The sequence below is a fragment of the Chelonus insularis genome, unplaced genomic scaffold (genome assembly GCF_013357705.1).
Source record: "Chelonus insularis isolate UGA/USDA-ARS -01 unplaced genomic scaffold, ASM1335770v1 contig_139_pilon, whole genome shotgun sequence".
In the NCBI taxonomy this organism is placed as follows: domain Eukaryota; kingdom Metazoa; phylum Arthropoda; class Insecta; order Hymenoptera; family Braconidae; genus Chelonus; species Chelonus insularis.
Genome location: NW_023276379.1, coordinates 890,133 through 910,107, shown reverse-complemented (window position 1 = coordinate 910,107; position 19,975 = coordinate 890,133). Strand labels below are relative to the sequence as shown.

Here is a 19,975-nt window from a genome sequence, read left to right as displayed (position 1 = left end):
GGCTTTCAAATGTAAGAAGAATAAAATTTAAGACTTCAAAACATCAGTATGGAATTGAACAACGTATACAATCATACATACTATGCTATTATTGTATTATTTTATGTTATTATCAGTAGAAGTTTGAAAAATGGAAAATTACAGATAGATTTGCATCGCAATACAATGAATGCTCTTCCCACTCAGACTAGATGATGCTGATAAATTGGTGAAACACTTGTCTGAATCACCAAATGTATGCAAAAAGATATATTTTTTTTTTGAAATGCAATTTAAGAATTGGTCATTTATAAAGGAATAGTAACAATTTTCCGAATTTATTGGCACCACGAATGGTCACGGCCATTGAGAAACTAGATTGTATTGGGAATTGGTAAACGCATGAATCACGAAGAGTAATATCGGTTGAATCGAAACAGGATAATAGATATGTCTATAATGCATGAAATGAACTTGAGTATTTTAATTATTGGCCAAATTTAGTGTCATTAATGCATTTAATTCAGTATTATAGGTAGGGTGCATGATGTTATCAAGAAAATGATTAGCTTTGCAGTTGGCGGATAAAATAAAGAAAATAAGGAAGACAAGCTGATGGTATTTATTGGCAGAGCCTGGGTGAAGCGGTGTGTTGTTGTGGGCCGTTCCGTAGGGCAGGATATAGGGAAGCCTATAATACGGTTTTACCGCGAGGCCGCTTTCCGTAACGTTGGCGCGTCGGTTTTGCCGGTCTCCTCGACAGTATGCGGTTTGCCGGAAAGGGGCGTCGATGAGTTTGGTGGCAGGAGAGTTAGGGGCAGAGCGGGACTACGGTTCGGTTGGTTCAACGGACCAGCGGGGTCAGAGGAGGTGGTTGGTAGTCGGCGCGTTTGATCTCTGCCGCGGGCGCCGACAAAGCGCTCGCCCAACTCTCGCTCTCCCTCTCTTCTCTTCTTCCCCTCTTCGTCCTTCTTTTTCTCCTCTTACTCTTCTCCGCAGTGCCTCACTCGGCCGTTTCGAAGCCGCATGAGTTTGACAAGGACAACCAACAAGTGAGATATGCGGCAACTACGCGCCAACGGTGCAAAGAAAGAGAAGAGAGAAGGACGAAGCAGCTGCTGTTGTTGCTGCTGGCAAGAGAAGAAGAGACCAAAGCCCTGAGGATGACGGACCGATGGAAACTCAGCGGCGAGACGAACGCGCGAAAGAAGAGTCGGCACTCAGCATTCGCTTTATTCATTCTACAGCTTCTGAGTGCTCACTTCTAACGTGTTGCCACTCCCTCGCGGCTTGCATCAACTTTCCTATTAATAAATAACACCGCAGTCCATGTTACAACTCAAGCGTCAAGTTCCGCTTCCCCGAGATCAATTTTATTCTTGAGAGACTCGAAAATTGCTAGAAAAATTCTTTCATTTATGGTCTATTTTTCATGTTTCATCCAAATAAAACATTCGAAATTATTCGTAAAGTGTGCTAATGGCTTTAAATAGACAACCCAACACTACATAAATTTCAAATTAGGACCAAACCTATTCCTATTTATACTTTTTTTTCTATTCATCTATTTTTGTTGTATATTATCGAGAGATTTATTCAACTACCACTTTCATGATTTACTTGATAATCATTGATAGAAACATTTAATGCATATGGTAATTAAAAAAATTAACAAATTATTGGCGTTGATAAAAATCATGAAATATACGTGAGTGTATGGTAATTAAGTAAATTTATTTTAATTAGAATCTATAAAAGATCGAATATCTTCGCTTAAAAATACGAGTTTGTTTTCATTGAAATATTCATGAGTACTATATATGTTACCGTCACTTCAAACAGTGGTAGAAGTATTTAAAATAAACAAACATATGAATAAATGATTCGAAATAGAAAATTTTATGTCGAGAGATGATTTTTTTATGTGTATACGACTTAATTGAGTTTCAATTTGATAAATTAGTTTTTTTTTTTTTTCTAAATAAAAAATATAAATTAATATAATTAGTCGAAAATATCCCTTATGTGCTTATTCTCGATCATAATAACTGTCATGACAATCTTTATTGGATGGAGCGTTAAATTACCTCATGTAATAATTTATTCGTATCATTATGATTTTTTTTAAGATAATTAATAATTGCTTATCTACGATGTATAAATTTTTTAAATGTAATTATGCTAATTACTAAGTTTACGATAATTTGATTTACTGATGTAGATAAATTAAAAAATTCTAGAGCTAAAAATTCATTAATTTTGAAGTTGTAATTAAATAAATTAAGTTAATAAGAGTGGTAATTATTTAATTATTCTTAATTATTATTTTAATAAGATTGCATTGATAAAAACAATCAAAAATTTTGTTAAAATTTCCATTATTTATTGTTTTAAGTATTAAAAAATTATTTATGTGATTATTTTTAGTTAACTTATAATTAATATAAAAGTGTTAATATTGTCATTAAAATTTACAATGATTTCAAAAATATTATCGGAACGAAGAATTTCTACTTTATCGAATATCGTTATGTGTACAAACATGATTATCGACAGCAGATAATTTGTTACCCGGCTAAGAGGGAGCCACACAACTAATCATGGTAGAATAACAACAACTAAACCAACCTAAAAATTTATTATCAAAAAATGTCTGTTTACTCAACTCAATCGTTACATTTGTAATAATAATTGTGCTTTTTTTTTTATTAAATTAACATCCGTTTCATTTAATTTACAATTTTGGGATCGTACAATTCTATAAAAATGTCGTTATATGATGATTTTGACAAACATCGAGCTTCAGATAAAGTTGCTGGATGGTCATCAGGAATTAAACTTCTACAATCACAATTACAGTTGAAAAAAGCTGCGATCACGCAGGTAATTTACAAGCCAGAATAAGATATTCATGATAAAAATTTGTTCGAGTCAATAATTGAAAAATATTATTCATTATAATTCATAGCCTAAACGAGAACAATACAGGAAAGCTACTACAGTATTACCGCCAGTGATTGATCTAAAATCTAAAGCATTAAACAGAGATGCTGAACGTGATGAAGAAGTCTCCAATTCAAGCATTTTTCCAAGTACCGGAGGAAACACAGCTATTTCCGGAGAATTTGATTGGAATGTTGTTAATGAATATGATCCCATGTGGCCAAATGAATATGAAAAAGTCGTGAAAGAGTTACGAGATATTCATGATAGGGAATATGACAAAGAAGCAGAACAGAGGAAACGTAGAAGAGATACGAGTCGCTTTGAAGAACCACAGGTAGTTAAATTATTGGAATTCTTAATAAAAATAGCCCAGAAGAGCAAAATAAATTGACTATAATAAATATTTCAGATACCCACACCAACTGGCACAATGATTGCCCCTGAAAGAGATGAAGAACGAACTCCAACATCAAGAGTAATAGCCGGAGGAGCAGCCATAGCTCCACCACCATCACTACAAGAGTCTTCAGAAATTACAGCTGCTCCGTCTACCCCAACTCGAACTACCACGACTCCGGGACTTGGATACACAACTTCATCTGTTGCTGCAAAAATTATGGCAAAATATGGATTTAAAGAGGGTCAAGGTCTTGGAAAAAAAGAACAAGGAATGTCTGTTGCCTTACAAGTTGAAAAAACAAGTAAACGTGGCGGTAGAATTGTAAGTGAAAAAGAGCAATTAATGCCTCCACCACCTCTATTTCCTTCACCGCCTTCTAATACTCAAGCACCGACTGAAGAACCAACGATTACAGAAATTATGAAGAGTCCAAGCAAGGTAAGTTTTTAATTTCAGTATGTTTTGATGAGGATCGATTTTCTCTATCAAAAAATATAATTCATCTTGATGAAATAATTATTAAAAAGAAATGTAAAGAAAAAAAATATTTCTTTAAGGTTGTACTTCTACGAAATATGGTTGGACCAGGAGAAGTAGATGAAGATCTCGAACCAGAAGTCAAAGATGAATGTAATACTAAATATGGAGATGTAGCTAGAGTATTAATTCACGAGATTCCTGATGCCCATCCAGAAGAAGCAGTTCGTATTTTTGTGGAGTTTAAGAGAATAGAAAGTGCAATTAAAGCAGTAGTTGACTTAAACGGCCGATTTTTTGGTGGAAGACAAGTTAAAGCGGGTTTTTATGCGAGTGAAAAACTGGATAGTCTTCAACTTATGGATTGAAATTAGAGGTAATTTAAAGTTTTAGTGTAAAGCTTCAATCATTAATTATAAATTTCCTTCTAATGTTTTAACATTATTGAAGAATTTTCGTCTTCTTATGTTCAATAAAGAATTTATTGAATAATTTTTTTCTATCAATAACAAATTGTAAATAGTTCACCATCTTCTTGATTATTCAACGTAAATAAAGTTCATTTTTAAATATATATATATATAATTTTTCTTCTTCAAATTTTCTTTAATCTTTAGAAAATATTATAAACAGCCAGCAGGTAATATTTTGAAATGTTTGCAAACTTCTTTCAATAAATTTGCTAAAATAGCTGCTTGATCATAAGAATTCTAAGAATAAAATTGACAAGTGTTAACAGTGCACCAACAGACAGGGCTTACATTGATCACATGTTACAGATCAAATTAATCATAGCAATTAATATAAATTTAATGTTTTACTTACTCCATTGAGAGTAACCGTTGGTATAAAACTAACTGGAGGATTTAATGATTGAGTCATTCTGCCATATTTTGCCAACAATTCAGGCCCTCTTGAACTTTTTGTGCAATTTAATATGCTATCGGCATCTAAATGCATTTTTTCTGCACAATTTCGTGTAATATTTATGGGCCAGAGATTGTGTTCAATCATACAAGCTATAAAATTGACTTGAACGGTGGGGTTTTTAATTATATCTATAGCACAAGCATGAATCATATTCGCTTCACACTCTCGTGGCCCATGCTGACAAGTAAATTTATAACCATTTGGAAGATCTGTCGTCTGTAAAAATATTAGATTAAATTAGTAAACTCATCACATGCATATGCAGAATTATGTGTAGTACTCAGTAAAATACATTTTTGATTTTTATTGATAATGATAACGAATTTATTTGTTAATTGAAAAGCACATATTTACCGTAGCTTTTCCATATGGAATCAACTCAATGGCAACATTATCCAGAAGTTTTTGATATGTTGGCACTAATTGTTTGATTATAAAATTTCTTGAATCTGGGCAGAGAGCTTCATAATAAACAATAACAACAACTATTTGAACCATATGATCTTTCCTCGTATCCAGAGATCCATTATCATTTTGGTTTACCTGTAGCTGTTCTACATAAACATTAAAACATATCCAAGAAATGCAATTCAAAGGAATATTATTTTTTAATAAATAAAGATGTATTATATCAAAAATAATGATAAGAAATAATAATTACCTGAGGTTCATTAGCCACATCTGTATAAAAAAAGTTCCATGTTTTTGCAAACTGCCATAAAAGAATGATTGATACAATAATTACTATTGAACGATGCCAAAATTTTCCTAACCCCATTTTTTGCTTTCTATCTATTTCACGAGAGAAATTTGCTACATAGAATCGCGAATACTTTCGAAAATATTCCCACTACGACAACTCACTATTATTCAATACATTTGTCAGTATAAATACATTTTTCTAACTTTATAATGCAAATTTTTATTGATTCTTGACTTCTGCAACGTCTTGGCCATTAAATGAACGTTAGTGTGTAATTAACACTCAAGTAGAGTATATTTTTCTATTTGATCCACTGTTATCGATGAACTACAGATATCTTTTAGATTACATATGTACGGAGTAAAGAACGTTTAGCCATTAGTAACTAGTAAATAATACGTTACAATTGTTACTATCTCTTTTTGAAAAGAGCTTTAATATATAATAAAAAATTGTTCGCAATTATTTTAACAACCTACAGTTAATACTTTTTATTTGTTTAATTCATAATTGCACATAATTTAATCATAAAACGTAAAGTACAAATGTTTGGAAAAATAATTCGATAAATTAGTGTATTTTGATGGTAATCATCAATCACACAATATTATTAAAAATCTGCTTTATCTATCCAAGATATAAATGATTGTTTAAATACAATGGATATATTAATTAATTATATTGATAAATTACTCTTTACATAGCATAGATTAATTAAATTCATTTTAAAATTATGTAATCGTTTTTTTAAACCGATACTAATAAACAACTATTCCATATAATTAATTTATTGGATTAGGTTTTTACGTAGCATAGCTGCTCCGATTTTATTTGGTAAATCTTTTGAAATAAAGACACTTGATGTCAATTTTTATAAGGAATTCATAAGTCATTTTTCAAAAGCGCATTACGGAGCAAAATGCTCACCACTAAGAGGCGCCTGCTACGGCATTATCAAAACACTTGTACGTTGACGGCCATATTGTGGTCTTTTCGCTGTAAGCGCCACTTGCGGTAGCATTTTCAACTAACATTTTAAATAATTTAACGATTTTCTACTTTACCTTTCCATCTAAAAATCAAATTTTACAAACATATTTCAATAATATTATTTATTCATAAGAGACCAAGATTTCAATAATTATGATTAAAATTGTTATTAATTGTTATTATTTATTTCAATACTATGTAAAAAATATTTTAATTAATTAATTGTGTTTTTCTTTTTTATCGGTACATTATTGTCAATTTACCAACCTAGTGAATATACATATCCTATTTCGATACATATTATGAAGAAACTATAGACTCCATGGTTGAGAGATTGGTAAGCATGATAAACACGAAGAATTAAAACAACGCATGCGCGTTTCGCATTCTCTCATTTTGTATCTCGGCGACAATGGCGGCAGACCACGAGCAATTTAATCAGCTATTAAATACACTTTTAAGTAGCGATAATGAAGTCCGTACACAAGCTGAGGTAATTCAACAAATAATTTTATTTTTTTTATCCACTCCTATACATTATTTTTATTAACAAACTTTACACTCAAGTTAGTATCACCAATTAATTATACATCACACTGCCATGATGTTTGCCCGCATGGTAGCTATTCTGCTCCAACAAATTTACATGTACTCGTCAATGCTCCTCATACATTTATATTTACATCATTAATTATCTACTTATTCTAATTATCATTATCAATATTTTATCTCATTTACATTACATTTATTATATACAATTATATTTTTATTTATTCATTTTTATCAATCTATTTTCAGGAAGCATACAAAAATTTACCATTGGAAAGTAAGGTTACATGCCTATTAAATTCCATATGCAATCCACATCTAGCAGAGGAAATACGTGCTATGGCAGCAGTATTATTACGTCGATTATTTTCAGCAGAATTTGTCGATTTCTATCCAAAGGTATATACGTTTATGTCTGTTTTCCCTTCATACATAACAAGATCATTTCTCACAATCTCTTTTTATATATTTATATTTTTTCCAGATTCCACCAGAATCTCAGATTGAATTAAAAAAGCAAGTATTGTTATCAGTACAAAATGAACAATCAGACACTATACGACGTAAAATTTGTGAGGTTGCTGCTGAAGTTGCTCGAAATTTAATTGACGATGATGGTAATAATCAATGGCCTGAGTTTCTACAATTTTTATTTCAATGTGCTAATAGCCCTGTACCTGCACTCAAAGAAAGTGCTCTTCGTATTTTTACGTAAGTACATTCTTTTATTAATCACAAATAAATACACACAATTATACTAATTACTTACTCCAACAGATCTGTTCCTGGTGTTTTTGGCAATCAACAATCAAACTATTTAGATCTTATTAAACAAATGCTCCAGCAATCAATTATGGATACAACAAATTATGAAGTAAGTACAAATAATTATTCATTTAATTGTTATTCTTTTTGGAAGATTGATACTCGAAAAAGAGACATATTTTATTCTTTTACTCGACACATACTCTTCCAATAATAATAAAGCTTTCTGATGACTGTAAATTGTCAAGTATTATTTTACAGACAGATACGAGGCTAACATGAATTTTTACGTTTATTACATATATTAAAATTTGATAAATTTTCAGGTACGTTTCCAAGCTGTACGGGCAATAGGTGCTTTTATTATTCTTCATGATAAAGAGTCAAATATTCAAAAACAATTTTCCGATTTATTACCGGCTTTAATCCAAGTAACAGCACAATCAGTTGAAAAACGAGAAGACGAAGCATTACTTAAAGTTTTAATTGATTTAGCAGAATCTACACCAAAATTTCTTCGATCACAATTAGAAAATATCATGGAAATGTGTATGAAAATTTTTTCCAACAAAGATATGTCCGATTCTTGGCGACAATTAGCTTTAGAAGTTCTTGTTACATTATCAGAAACTGCACCACCAATGGTTAGAAAAGTTGGTGGGAAATATATAGCAGCTCTAGTACCATTAGTATTAGAAATGATGACCGATCTAGAAGATGATGAAGAATGGAGTTTCTCCGATGAAATTGTTGAAGACGATAATGATTGTAATAATGTTGTTGCGGAAAGTGCATTAGATCGTTTATCGTGTGGACTTGGCGGTAAAACAATGCTACCCCAAATCGTTGATAATATACCAAGAATGTTAACCAATTCCGATTGGAAATATAGACATGCCGCTCTTATGGCTATATCTGCAGTAGGAGAAGGATGTCATAAACAAATGGAAGCTATTTTATCACAAATTATGGATGGAATTATACAATACTTGCAAGATCCTGTGAGTATATTTTATTATTATTATTATGATTGACAAATTCATCCACAAACTGAGTCAGCTGTGCATTTACTTTAATATTAATATTGTTACAGCGTTACGTTTGTGGAATAATAATTTATATATAGTATTTATTTCTAAAATTATCGTTTTGATAATAACTGATTTAAATTACTGTATTAATTGTTTTCAAGTATAAAGAGTCCTAATAGTATTATCTATTTCGACAATGACTTTTAAACATACATACCACCAAATTATATTATCAATTCAAAATAACTAAACAATACAAGTTTTACTCAATTTAAAATATCCTTTTTTTCAAGCATCCACGAGTAAGATATGCAGCTTGTAATGCAATAGGACAAATGTCAACGGATTTTGCGCCAGTATTTGAAAAAAAATTTCATGATAAAGTAATACCTGGTTTATTAATGGTGCTAGATGATAATACAAATCCACGAGTTCAAGCTCATGCAGGTGCTGCACTTGTTAACTTTAGTGAAGATTGCCCTAAAAATATACTTACTCCTTATTTGGATGCTATTATGGCAAAGTTAGAATCTATTTTAACAGCTAAATTTCAAGAACTTGTTGAAAAAGGAACAAAGCTTGTATTAGAACAGGTATATCATTGTTATTCAAATATTAAAAAATCACAATTTTATTCTAAATATAATTTTTTTGTCCAAAAATAATAATAGGTAGTTACAACAATTGCATCAGTAGCTGATACATGTGAAGAACAATTTGTTGCTTATTATGACCGTTTAATGCCGTGTTTAAAATATATCATTCAAAATGCTAATCAACAAGAACATAAAATGCTTCGAGGCAAAACCATTGAATGTGTCAGTTTAATTGGATTAGCAGTTGGGCCGGAAAAGTTTCTTAATGATGCAAGTGAAGTGATGGACATGCTTTTAACAACTCATTCTGAAGGTGACTTACCTGATGATGATCCTCAAATAAGTTATTTAATATCTGCATGGGCTCGTCTTTGTAAAATTCTTGGCAAACAGTTCGAACAATATTTACCATTAGTAATGGGACCAGTTTTAAAAACTGCTTCGATGAAGCCAGAAGTTGCATTACTCGACAATGAAGATATGGAAGGTGTTGAGGGTGATTTAGACTGGCAATTCGTTTCTTTAGGAGAACAACAAAATTTTGGTATTAAAACTGCAGGCTTAGAAGATAAAGCATCTGCTTGTGAAATGTTAGTTTGTTATGCAAGAGAATTAAAAGAAGGTTTTGCTGATTATGCTGAAGAAGTAGTTAGACTTATGGTACCAATGTTAAAATTTTATTTTCATGACGGAGTACGAGAAGCGGCTGCAGAAAGTTTACCTTGTTTACTTGAGTGTGCACAAATAAAAGGTTAGTACTTGAAACAAATTATTATACAATAACATCATTCCATAGATAAAGTTTATTATCAAACAATTATTTTAAAAATTATTTTTGATTATTTCATATCTATGGAAAAATAATTGATTTAGTTTTTCTTATTGTCGTTCTGACACAAAGAATTACTAAATATATCGTTCCTGAGAGTTGACATGAAGGAAATTATTTTTTCTTGTCTTAGTTACGGAACAAACATTTATTTAAATTTATTTATTTGAATAATTGACAAAATAAAAATTTTTTTTACATTAAATAATAAATTATTAATTAAACTTTAAAGGCCCTCAATACTTGGAAGGAATGTGGGCATACATTTGTCCTGAACTTCTGAAAGCGATAGACTCGGAACCAGAATCTGAAGTGCTGTTGGAACTACTTTTTTCTTTAGCTAAATGTATAGAATTATTAGGTGCTGGATGCCTAAACGCAGCACAAATGGCAGAGATTTTACGAATTCTTGATAAATTATTAAATGAACATTTTGAACGAGCTGTTGCACGATTAGAAAAACGTAAAGACGAAGATTACGATGATGTAGTCGAAGAACAGTTGGTAGATGAAGATAATGAAGATTTTTATACTCTTAATAAAATAGCTGATATTTTACATGCACTTTTTATTACACATAAAGCAGCATTCTATCCGTATTTTGACCAAATTTGTGGCCACTTTGTCAAATTATTAGCACCTGAACGATCTTGGTCTGATCGTCAATGGGCATTGTGTGTTTTTGATGATGTTATAGAACATGGTGGACCAAGTTGTGTTAAATATCAAGAATATTTTTTGAGGCCAATGCTTCAATATATAACAGATAGTTCAGGTGAAGTCAGACAAGCTGCTGCCTATGGTTGTGGTATTTTAGGACAATTTGGAGGCGAAGCTTTTGCTCAAGCTTGCGCTGAAGCATTACCAAGACTCGTTGAAGTTATTAATCATCCAGAATCTCGAACACCAGAGAATATTAATCCAACAGAGAATGCTATTTCTGCTGTAACAAAAATTCTCAAATACAATAATAAAGCAATTAACGTTGATGAAATGCTACCACACTGGCTATCTTGGCTACCAGTCACAGAAGATGAAGATGAGGCACCACACGTTTACGGATACCTTTGTGATTTAATTGAGGCAAATCATCCACTAGTTTTAGGGCCTAATAATGACAATCTACGAGTTTTGATCCGATTTTTCGCTGAAGCACTATATAAAGAGGTCGTTCCAAGTGATAGTCCGGTTATTCATCGAATTATTAGTATTGTTAGACAAGTACAGGTAAGAAAATCAACTAATATTATTTCTATTATCGAATATTTATTATTTTTTATTTATTTCAGAGTAATGAAACAATGTTTCAAGCGTGCATACAAGCTTTAACAACTGAACAACAACAAGCATTACATAAAGCTCTTAGTATTCCAACTAATTAGCCCATCATAATTTATGTAAGATGATTTATCTTATTATCATTATATATAAAAATCAAGTAATTAAAAGAACAATAAAACAGTAAAATTCAGTTATTTCAAATGGCCACGTACAGAAAAAAGTTACAAATAATATTAATCATTTCACCGTTAGCGTTACTGTCGATTTAATATTCATTCGTGCCTTTCAATGACGCTATAAAAATTAATAATATACCGTAAATTTTAATCGATTATCACTTGTATTAACTACCAAAATCATGAATAAATAATTGTGTATGACCCGGTATAGAGCTACGAGAATCGCTAATAATATTAAATATTTCATTTATTTATCACGGGATTGTGACAACAACTTAAATGTGACACATTTATCATATAAAAAAAAGTACATTTTTAAATATTATAATTTTAGTCATAAAATTATTTTTTAATGATTTTCACAATTTTTTTTTTAGAACAATTGATAATGATGTAAATAATTGTACGCTCGACATTAACAAAAAAAACTATTATTATTAAAAAACATTCCCGTGTACAGGCTCAACAATTCATGTATTATATATGGAAAATGTTTACAAAAATCAAATTTTTAATAGAATTGAAAAAAACAAACAGTCATTATAATAATAATTAAAAATTTAACCCAACAAAAATGAAATAATAATTTATATTCGTGGCCATCAAAAGCTCATGCCAGTTAACGGCATTATATTGTAATTTAGATATTTTTATTATTGAATTTAGTTATATATGAATATATAAACAAATAAAAAAATAACAGCGAAATAAATGTTATTTAATAATTAGTTCCGTCACTATCAGTTAATAAATAAGTATCTAGATAATGAAAAAGTAATTTGAATTTTACTTTAATGGATGTATGTTGCTTATAACAATCTTTCTTCCGTAATAATTAAGATTCTTTATGTTTACATTAACATGTGAGTGTTTTCATAAGGATAATATAATTTTTTTTATTTGATTTCTCCATAAATTACATTTCATTTATTCCTATTTAAAAATGACATATTCTCATTATTAAGTATATCATGTGGGTTTGACAATTATAATAATAATCATAATAACGATAATATATCAATGTAAATAATTTTCATAACATGTGAAATTGATCAACAACAGTATGTATTATTATACACTCTTATTATCTATATTGTATCTATTGTTAGTGTAAAAATGATTGTGTAGTTTTCGATTTGAGATGAACTGAATACCTCTTTGACTTTATTATTATTGAGATACCTGCATGTAATGTATCTGTTGAAAATAATATTAAAAATTTCAAAAGAATTTTTTAATTGATTTCTATATTGTTATAATACTGTAAATATACTGATATTAAATATATATCTATATATATATTTTTCATTTTATTTTTTTTATCAATTGTCAAAGCTGCAAAGTAACAACAAATGTTATTTTAATCAACTTTAATAAATTATAAAAATATTAAAATGAAGAAAATTTAAAGTTTTATCAAAGTCACTTCTCAATACGATCATGAGCTCCTGATAGCAAAGTAAAATATATTGAAAATTGAAAAATTCAATTCCCAACTAGTGATATTATCAATCATATAAAAAATTCCTATTTTATCTATCGATCATTATTTACCAAGAAATTTTATCATTCTTTTATTCCAATTTATTCTCACAGATATCGTTGTTAGTCAATTCATCATTGTTCATTTTAAAAGACGTTCAACGATTTACAAGCAAAAATTATTCATTCAAAAGTAAGTTAATGTATTCTTAAACACTTTCAATAAATTTACTTTGAAACATGATATAAATTAACAAGGAAGCTTCAATTTTATTTTATTTTTCTACTCTTTTATGTCACAGATAATTTCATTCTCATTTATTTTCTTTTTCCTGATATTAATTAGTATTAATCATTTAAAGGAATGTGTTATTGCATCTTTGTCTGTGCGAAAACTTGGGCTTGAGATTATCTGGATGACAATTACTATATGTATAATAGCAGCACCTGTCTGGCGGTTTGCCTGCAGTCTTAACGGCGCCAATGACCATTCCAACGACCCGTCAAGTTAATTCTAATCCAATGTGACAGAAGGTATGAACATTGAAACTATCAAGACACTTGTATTATTCTCATTTAACTGTTGTTACCGCTATTTCAGCCACAATTATAGCAAAGATTTAACAATTTTCCTTAGCAACTATACCATTAATAAAAACAAACCCAAGAAACAAAAACAAAAAAGAAGGATAAAAAAGAAACTGGGAGACTTGAAACAATAGGCCGTTAAAATCTTATCTCACGACTATTGTCATCCATCGAGACGACCAAACTTTGGTGAGAGCAAAAATGCAACGTGCTACATTATAGGGGGTGATTCAGAGAAAGTAATTTGATTTTTGTCCTTAATAAAAAAAAAAAGTATTATACTCTTTTAGTCGTTAATATTATATATAACGTCGAATAAATATTTAATTAGCTTTATTAAAAATATCAATTAAAAAATATAGAAAAATTTTTAAATATCATTTTTCGTTAATAAAAATAAAAATTTACTAATCAAAGATAAGGAAATAAAACAGTTATACAAGACTTTTTTGACTCTTATTAATTGTCAAATTTTTTTTTTTTTGTTTCAAACGCTACTACCTGGTAAGATAAACGACGTAACGAGGAGTAAAATACCTCGACGTAGCGATAAATAATTACCTAATTACACGTTGGATGTCGAATAAGGCGTTGGAAGGCCGTTTATATACGTTTCTTTCTCTTTCTCTCTTGATTTTCTTTTTCTTGTATTCTCTTCATCGACATCACATTCACGTCTTTTCATCTCTTTATTCAAAAAAATCAATCCTTAGTGAAAGTTCAAGCATTGCTTGAAAAATATGAACAAAATTATTCAGAACAAGTTATTAAAATGGCAAAAAAAAAAAAAAACAAAAAGATATAATCTAGTCCTACAGAATTCCTTTAAGGCTATATTATCATTTTTTTTATCATCAATTTAAAACTCTCTCACGACTTGCATCAGTAGGGATTACTGATACACCTGTTGCAGACATATTATCACGTTCTACTAACCGACTCCGGGTGGGTAATGACAAGCTGCCAAGTCAAGTCTTGCTACAGTATCTTTTCGCATACCTTCTCACGCATCATCATTACCATTCGTTTCATTTCATCTTTCTTTAGATATATCTTATATACTCTATTATCTACCATTTCCGGTAGTCTAAAAATTTGCCGGAGGAAAAAATGCAATCTAATGTGCATTTAAATTTGGCTAATCAGATAAACAATTTCCATGACTTTCTCACGTTCTTTTATGCTTGTCCATCAGGTTCTCGTTACTGTACGTAGTTGTCCAGTTGTCAGGAGTGGTAAGAGACGCTTGGACGATGAATTATACAGCAAGTAACCATAAAAGGAGTCTGCCGCACGAAAAGAGAAGGACCTCTTCTTACTCTTGGAATGCATATGGCCAAGCTCAGTCTGTGGGAGCGTGTCTCATTGACTTTCTGCCTTTACTCAGTCTCATCATGGATATCTAGTTCCAAAAATGTAAACTTGGATTTATCAGTTAATCCGGAAGTTAAATCAGTATTTATTTTAATTAATTAATTATTGTCAGTAATAGGATCATAATATTGTATATAGAAAAAAGTCAAACAGAAGATGTCCTTTTGTAACTGATGTATCATCCTCGAATATCACTAGCCTCTGGACCCTCTCAAGTAACATGAAAGGAACAACATGAGAAGAAGAGTAAGGAGAGAGGGTTACGATAGCCACGGGAAGACACAGAGAAGGGATTCAACGCTCGTCTGGCGTCGTACTGTCGCATCCTATATACAGCAACGTTGATACTTTACCGCTCGCACATACTTGAGATACGCTATACCATGTTAGCAAGAGTGTGTAACCAACTATAAGCGAATCCACACCCACGTGACCGTAAATACATCAGAAACGACAGCCGCGCGCAAGCTCTCAAGGAAATAAACTCGTGTAAAATAGAAAAAAAAAAAAATTTCTTGTTTATTTTATTTAAAATACATCAAATGGGATATGTTGTGAATTCCTTTTTTCTCTATTTTTCGTTAGACCGGATGTCAAATTTTTAGAAGTGACATTATTTTCTTCTTCTCATTGTAATTATATTAATATTATTGGAGGATATTTAATGTAGGTGATGATGACTCATCGTTTAAAGTAAAAAATCTAAAACTTATTTTCTGAGACAATCTGGACCCTTTGGTCTTTCAACTTTCGTTTCCGTCGTTATGTCCATTTCCGAGCCACGTGACTTTTAGATCAGAGTATAATAATCGTCAGTTTCCACGTCATAAAACACTTGGGGATCTATAGTACAGGAGTTGTGCGTCAATTCACTAGGATAAAATGAAAGGATGAATTGATGCGTGTATCTTGTTCCATCAACAGCAAAAGAAAAGAATCAACCCCTCGATAAGCAGGCTACTCTTGACAGACAAGCTCCATTACGTTTCTCGCCCCGTTTTAGTCAGCTTCAGTTCCTGCCTACCAATCGTAAAATCTATTGTCTCTTGGTTTTAAGACAAGAAATCCAAGACCTCTTGGACCAAGGTAACAATTCCTTCCTCAAGGACCCTAGCACCTCCGTATCAAATTGATCCTTTTCAACTGCACTTAAGTCTCTCTAGACAGTTGAGAGACTCCAAAGACTTGAATTTGCCAAGAGTCTTGGGTCAGTTGTCAAGACAATGACTCATTAAAACACTTGAAAAAAAATCCTCCTTACTCTACGGGAGATTTGGGTTCTTCGTTATGATACCTCTTGCGTAATGAGCCAGCTGAAACTGATTTTAAAAGCTTAAACCGATAGTCCGAGAATTTGAGGGAATACTTCAAATTGATGGTCAATGAGTCATTCCGTACTTTACTATTTCTTTGCTATTTTCGTTTAATACCCTTCAAAGGAAAAAATAATCTATGAATATCTTTTGTCACTACCTATTTAAAACTTTAATCCACTGAAGTAAAAAAATATTTTTTGTTGAGTTATTAAATGAGTTACTAAATGATAGAATTCAACGTGTTAAATGTTTTTTTTTTTTATATTTTTTCAATCGTATAATGATTGAATGTATATGCTACAACATAACGAGAAAATTTACTTTGATCAATGATGAGAGGATAAGAAAAAAGGTTAACTTGGATATCCAACTGTGAGACATCGATGAAGCTGGTCTTTAATGAGGAAGTATCTTTGCAGTTGTTGCGTTCGATGAGAGAATTAAAAAAAAGAAGAAGAAGAAGAAGAAGCAAAGTAGAGGGAGGATAACACGACGTGTCACGCGGAATCCTGGCGCCAGTTGCAATCCGAGTACACGTTAAAGAATGCTAACAACTAAAGACATAATTTTTACATTTCTTTGTTATGCTTGACAATTATTTACAAATATCACAATTGTGATTTAATCTGGATTAAAATTTTCAATGTGAAAGAAATTGTTGCTGATAACTAAGTAATGCTCACAAAAATGATATTGATGCACCTGCTAGTGGTTTAGCAGGTGCCGCAAAGTCTTTTATTCTCAAGGCTTCGCGTGTCTCCTAAATGCCGTAACGACTTTAAGTACCGAGCATACACGTGCTTGTTCTCGAAACCACAGAAATCCCGGTGTGATCATACCTTTGGAAAGAATTAAAAAATATCCGATAAGAATTTCAATGTCAAGAATACTGAAAGTAAAATTACCGTTTGTTTTAATAAATTTTTTTATATATCAAACAAAACTATAGTGTAAAGTAATTAATTAATAATTTATTTATCTCTAATAATTGAATAAAATAGTTATTATTTTTTATTAAATAAATTTAATCATTATTTCTTTTAAAATGTCTTAACATAAGTGAACAAAATGTATGACGTGCAATACTCCTAAGTAATGGAAAAATTTTTCGAACATTATAATATAACATCGAAAACAGTCCCTTGAGTGACATAAAATTGAGGAAGTAACATAATTGACTTGATGATTATTATGAAAAAAAGATTAAAGATATATCGAATGAAGATCGTGTGTCTCCAAGTAGCTGAATCTTACAAAAGGGTGTTGGTGAACTGGCGAAACCGGTAGCAACCGTACAGTAGCTACTTCTCCACTACACTACTTATGGGTTTCATCCGATAAAAAACTTCACGACATGCGATATCGGATGGCAGCGCCAACATCCCACCGATGCTGCTATATATCCATGATTATTAAGATGATAACGAAATTCTTAAGACTCCAGCTCTTGTTTTCCAGTCAAACTACCACAACGTTCTCTTATAGTTGATTATTCCAAATTCCTTGGACCAGTTCTTTGGTTCTTTCCATGTCCTCCAGCATGATGATTTTATTGGACCTCCGTAAACCCTAATAAAAAAAAACAAAAAAAAAATTTAATAAAAAATGAAACAGCAAAAGTGTCGAAGAAAAAATGAATAACAAAAGTAAGAAATGAAGAATAAGAAGAAAGTATGAAGAGGACATGTCTTAAAGGTATCAAGGAACACCTGCCTTTGATTAGTTAACCTGTATCGCGACTCTCTCTTCACTTCTGATGGCCAAAACTGGCGAAATTGGTGACTTGCGTGCCAACGACAAGGTGCAACATTATCCAAAGTAGTAAAGGATCCAAAATAATATATTAAGAAGACAAAACATTTTTTCCTCTTTTTTTTTTCATTATTTTCGTACGCCTATCAAAAGAAAGCTGCTCACTTCGATGTGATTAACAGCAAACTGATATTATCGATTCATCTTAATATTTTTAACAACTACCATGTATTTCTTTTTTAATATTTTTTTGCACAATAGAGGAAAAAAACTCTCCGTTGTATATAATGCATTAATAATAATCTATATTAATTCAAATTTTAATTAATTACAATGATAATATTGAAAAAATATTACTAGTTCGTAACTTATCAATTCAATACAAAGTACTTGAGATGAATACAGCTATAACTTCGGGAAAATTACTATCAAAATTTTATCAATCTATTGTGTATACATGTAATGCTTACAATTGTAGTAATTCAACTGGTCAATTAGTCAAATAGCTATGAATGATCGTGGTTGGAGTGGCCGAAATCGATATCCCCTAAAATGCAGGTGGTATACGTCACTTAAAAAAAAAAGGGGGAATCCCTTAACTTTCTACTTATGTACTTGTCTCGCGCCTGTTTTTATATTGGACTCTGTCACCTTATAAGTTAATTCACATATGACAAAAAATGTTTTATTTATAATTATACGAAGCTTCTGTGACATACATCTGCCATTTATTTCTCTTACATCTGTCTAATTGATTGGGATCCAAGACACACAACATTAAAATTTTTTAATTTTCATCTTGATTATTAAACCGGTGAAAACGCAAGTATTATCAACGAACGCACTTTGCAATTGCCATGGTGTTACTTTAGGCAACTTACACTTGATACGGCAGATGTTCATTTAACTTGGGTGTCTTCTCGTTATCATTTGCTTCTTTACTTTCTTTCTTCTTCTATCTCATCATTGAAGTGCCTACATCACCTGCCCGTACATGGTCAAATAACAAGACACAAATATCAACAACAAAAATAAAAAATTTTGTGGTAAATAAATTTAAAAATATATATATATATATATATATATATATATATATATATGAAAGCATTAAAAAAGAGTAAAAATATTGCACTTTAAATTATTCCCCTTCACCAGCAAACTTTAAAATATTTTACATTTACAATGATAAAATTTTTACAAGTATATTATCATGTTAATTATTTTTTTTTATAATCATTGAATCTATTTAATTTCTTATCCCTCCAATCAAAATTTTAATAAGAGATTGATATTTATTAATTGTACATGATTATTTCATACAAAATATCTAACTTCACGTATTCGACGTTATTTTGTGGTATATTGTTTTTGAAAGTATACTTTCGAAGATGATGTGACAGTTCACTGACAAGAAGCCAGAGTGGAAAATTACAAGGTGAACATGAATAAGTTATAGCATTTGAAGGCGTGACTTTGGTAATGAAATTTTTACGTTATTTTTATTTGTGATATATCATTATTTTTACACTTAAAATAATGATAGAATTGAATTGAATTAAAATAAAAAATGAATTGTCAAGCGATTTTAAGCTTTTGTTATCAAGCAAGTTCATTTGTGATATAAATCAGTTGCGTAAATCACTAGACTACGAGTACTTATTCGCATGTGAACTTCCAATTAGACCAACGTCTTGAAAGCAACCATTAACGGCAGCGTTAACGATAAGCGGCTCTGAAAGACGATTGTACCTAATTCCTTATATCGTGCATGATTGTGCACTCGAACTAAAGGTTTAATAAAAATTGAT

General features: G+C 30.8%; 3 protein-coding genes and 1 non-coding gene across 4 annotated transcripts; 3 read left to right on the top strand and 1 right to left on the bottom strand.

Moving 5' to 3' along the window:
- The first annotated feature begins 2,611 nt into the window (after nucleotides 1–2,611).
- Nucleotides 2,612–4,376, top strand: Spf45 (splicing factor 45). The gene is made up of 4 exons (XM_035096238.1): nucleotides 2,612–2,862; nucleotides 2,948–3,259; nucleotides 3,335–3,763; nucleotides 3,883–4,376. Exons 1-4 carry the CDS (start codon nucleotides 2,746–2,748, stop codon nucleotides 4,168–4,170), a joined length of 1,146 nt encoding a protein of 381 aa, XP_034952129.1. The 5' UTR covers nucleotides 2,612–2,745; the 3' UTR covers nucleotides 4,171–4,376.
- Nucleotides 4,310–6,001, bottom strand: LOC118074783 (gamma-interferon-inducible lysosomal thiol reductase-like). Its single transcript, XM_035096240.1, has 4 exons — nucleotides 5,394–6,001; nucleotides 5,087–5,281; nucleotides 4,628–4,948; nucleotides 4,310–4,512 (listed from the first exon to the last, which is right to left on the bottom strand). Exons 1-4 carry the CDS (start codon nucleotides 5,508–5,510, stop codon nucleotides 4,426–4,428), a joined length of 720 nt encoding a protein of 239 aa, XP_034952131.1. The 5' UTR covers nucleotides 5,511–6,001; the 3' UTR covers nucleotides 4,310–4,425.
- An 820-nt stretch (nucleotides 6,002–6,821) lies between these two features.
- Karybeta3 (karyopherin beta 3) lies at nucleotides 6,822–12,363 on the top strand. Its single transcript, XM_035096197.1, has 9 exons — nucleotides 6,822–6,918; nucleotides 7,224–7,373; nucleotides 7,459–7,685; nucleotides 7,752–7,848; nucleotides 8,066–8,740; nucleotides 9,064–9,363; nucleotides 9,442–10,117; nucleotides 10,428–11,422; nucleotides 11,485–12,363. Exons 1-9 carry the CDS (start codon nucleotides 6,838–6,840, stop codon nucleotides 11,575–11,577), a joined length of 3,294 nt encoding a protein of 1,097 aa, XP_034952088.1. The 5' UTR covers nucleotides 6,822–6,837; the 3' UTR covers nucleotides 11,578–12,363.
- Nucleotides 7,888–8,021, top strand: LOC118074952 (small Cajal body-specific RNA 8). Its single transcript, XR_004691247.1, has one exon. It is a non-coding gene; the product is annotated as a small Cajal body-specific RNA 8 (non-coding RNA).
- Nucleotides 12,364–19,975: the final 7,612 nt, after the last annotated feature.

Bases quoted from the DNA above. Each gene is read 5' to 3' on its own strand.
- Spf45 (XM_035096238.1), top strand. From the start codon at position 2,746: ATGTCGTTATATGATGATTTTGACAAACATCGAGCTTCAGATAAAGTT. The intron at 2,863-2,947 runs GTAATTTACAAG...TATAATTCATAG, and splicing joins AAAAAGCTGCGATCACGCAG to CCTAAACGAGAACAATACAG. The intron at 3,764-3,882 runs GTAAGTTTTTAA...TATTTCTTTAAG, and splicing joins TTATGAAGAGTCCAAGCAAG to GTTGTACTTCTACGAAATAT.
- Karybeta3 (XM_035096197.1), top strand. From the start codon at position 6,838: ATGGCGGCAGACCACGAGCAATTTAATCAGCTATTAAATACACTTTTA. The intron at 7,686-7,751 runs GTAAGTACATTC...TTACTCCAACAG, and splicing joins AGTGCTCTTCGTATTTTTAC to ATCTGTTCCTGGTGTTTTTG. The intron at 8,741-9,063 runs GTGAGTATATTT...CTTTTTTTCAAG, and splicing joins TACAATACTTGCAAGATCCT to CATCCACGAGTAAGATATGC.
- LOC118074783 (XM_035096240.1), bottom strand. From the start codon at position 5,510: ATGGGGTTAGGAAAATTTTGGCATCGTTCAATAGTAATTATTGTATCA. The intron at 5,282-5,393 runs GTAATTATTATT...TATGTAGAACAG, and splicing joins ATGTGGCTAATGAACCTCAG to CTACAGGTAAACCAAAATGA. The intron at 4,513-4,627 runs GTAAGTAAAACA...TTTTATTCTTAG, and splicing joins CAACGGTTACTCTCAATGGA to AATTCTTATGATCAAGCAGC.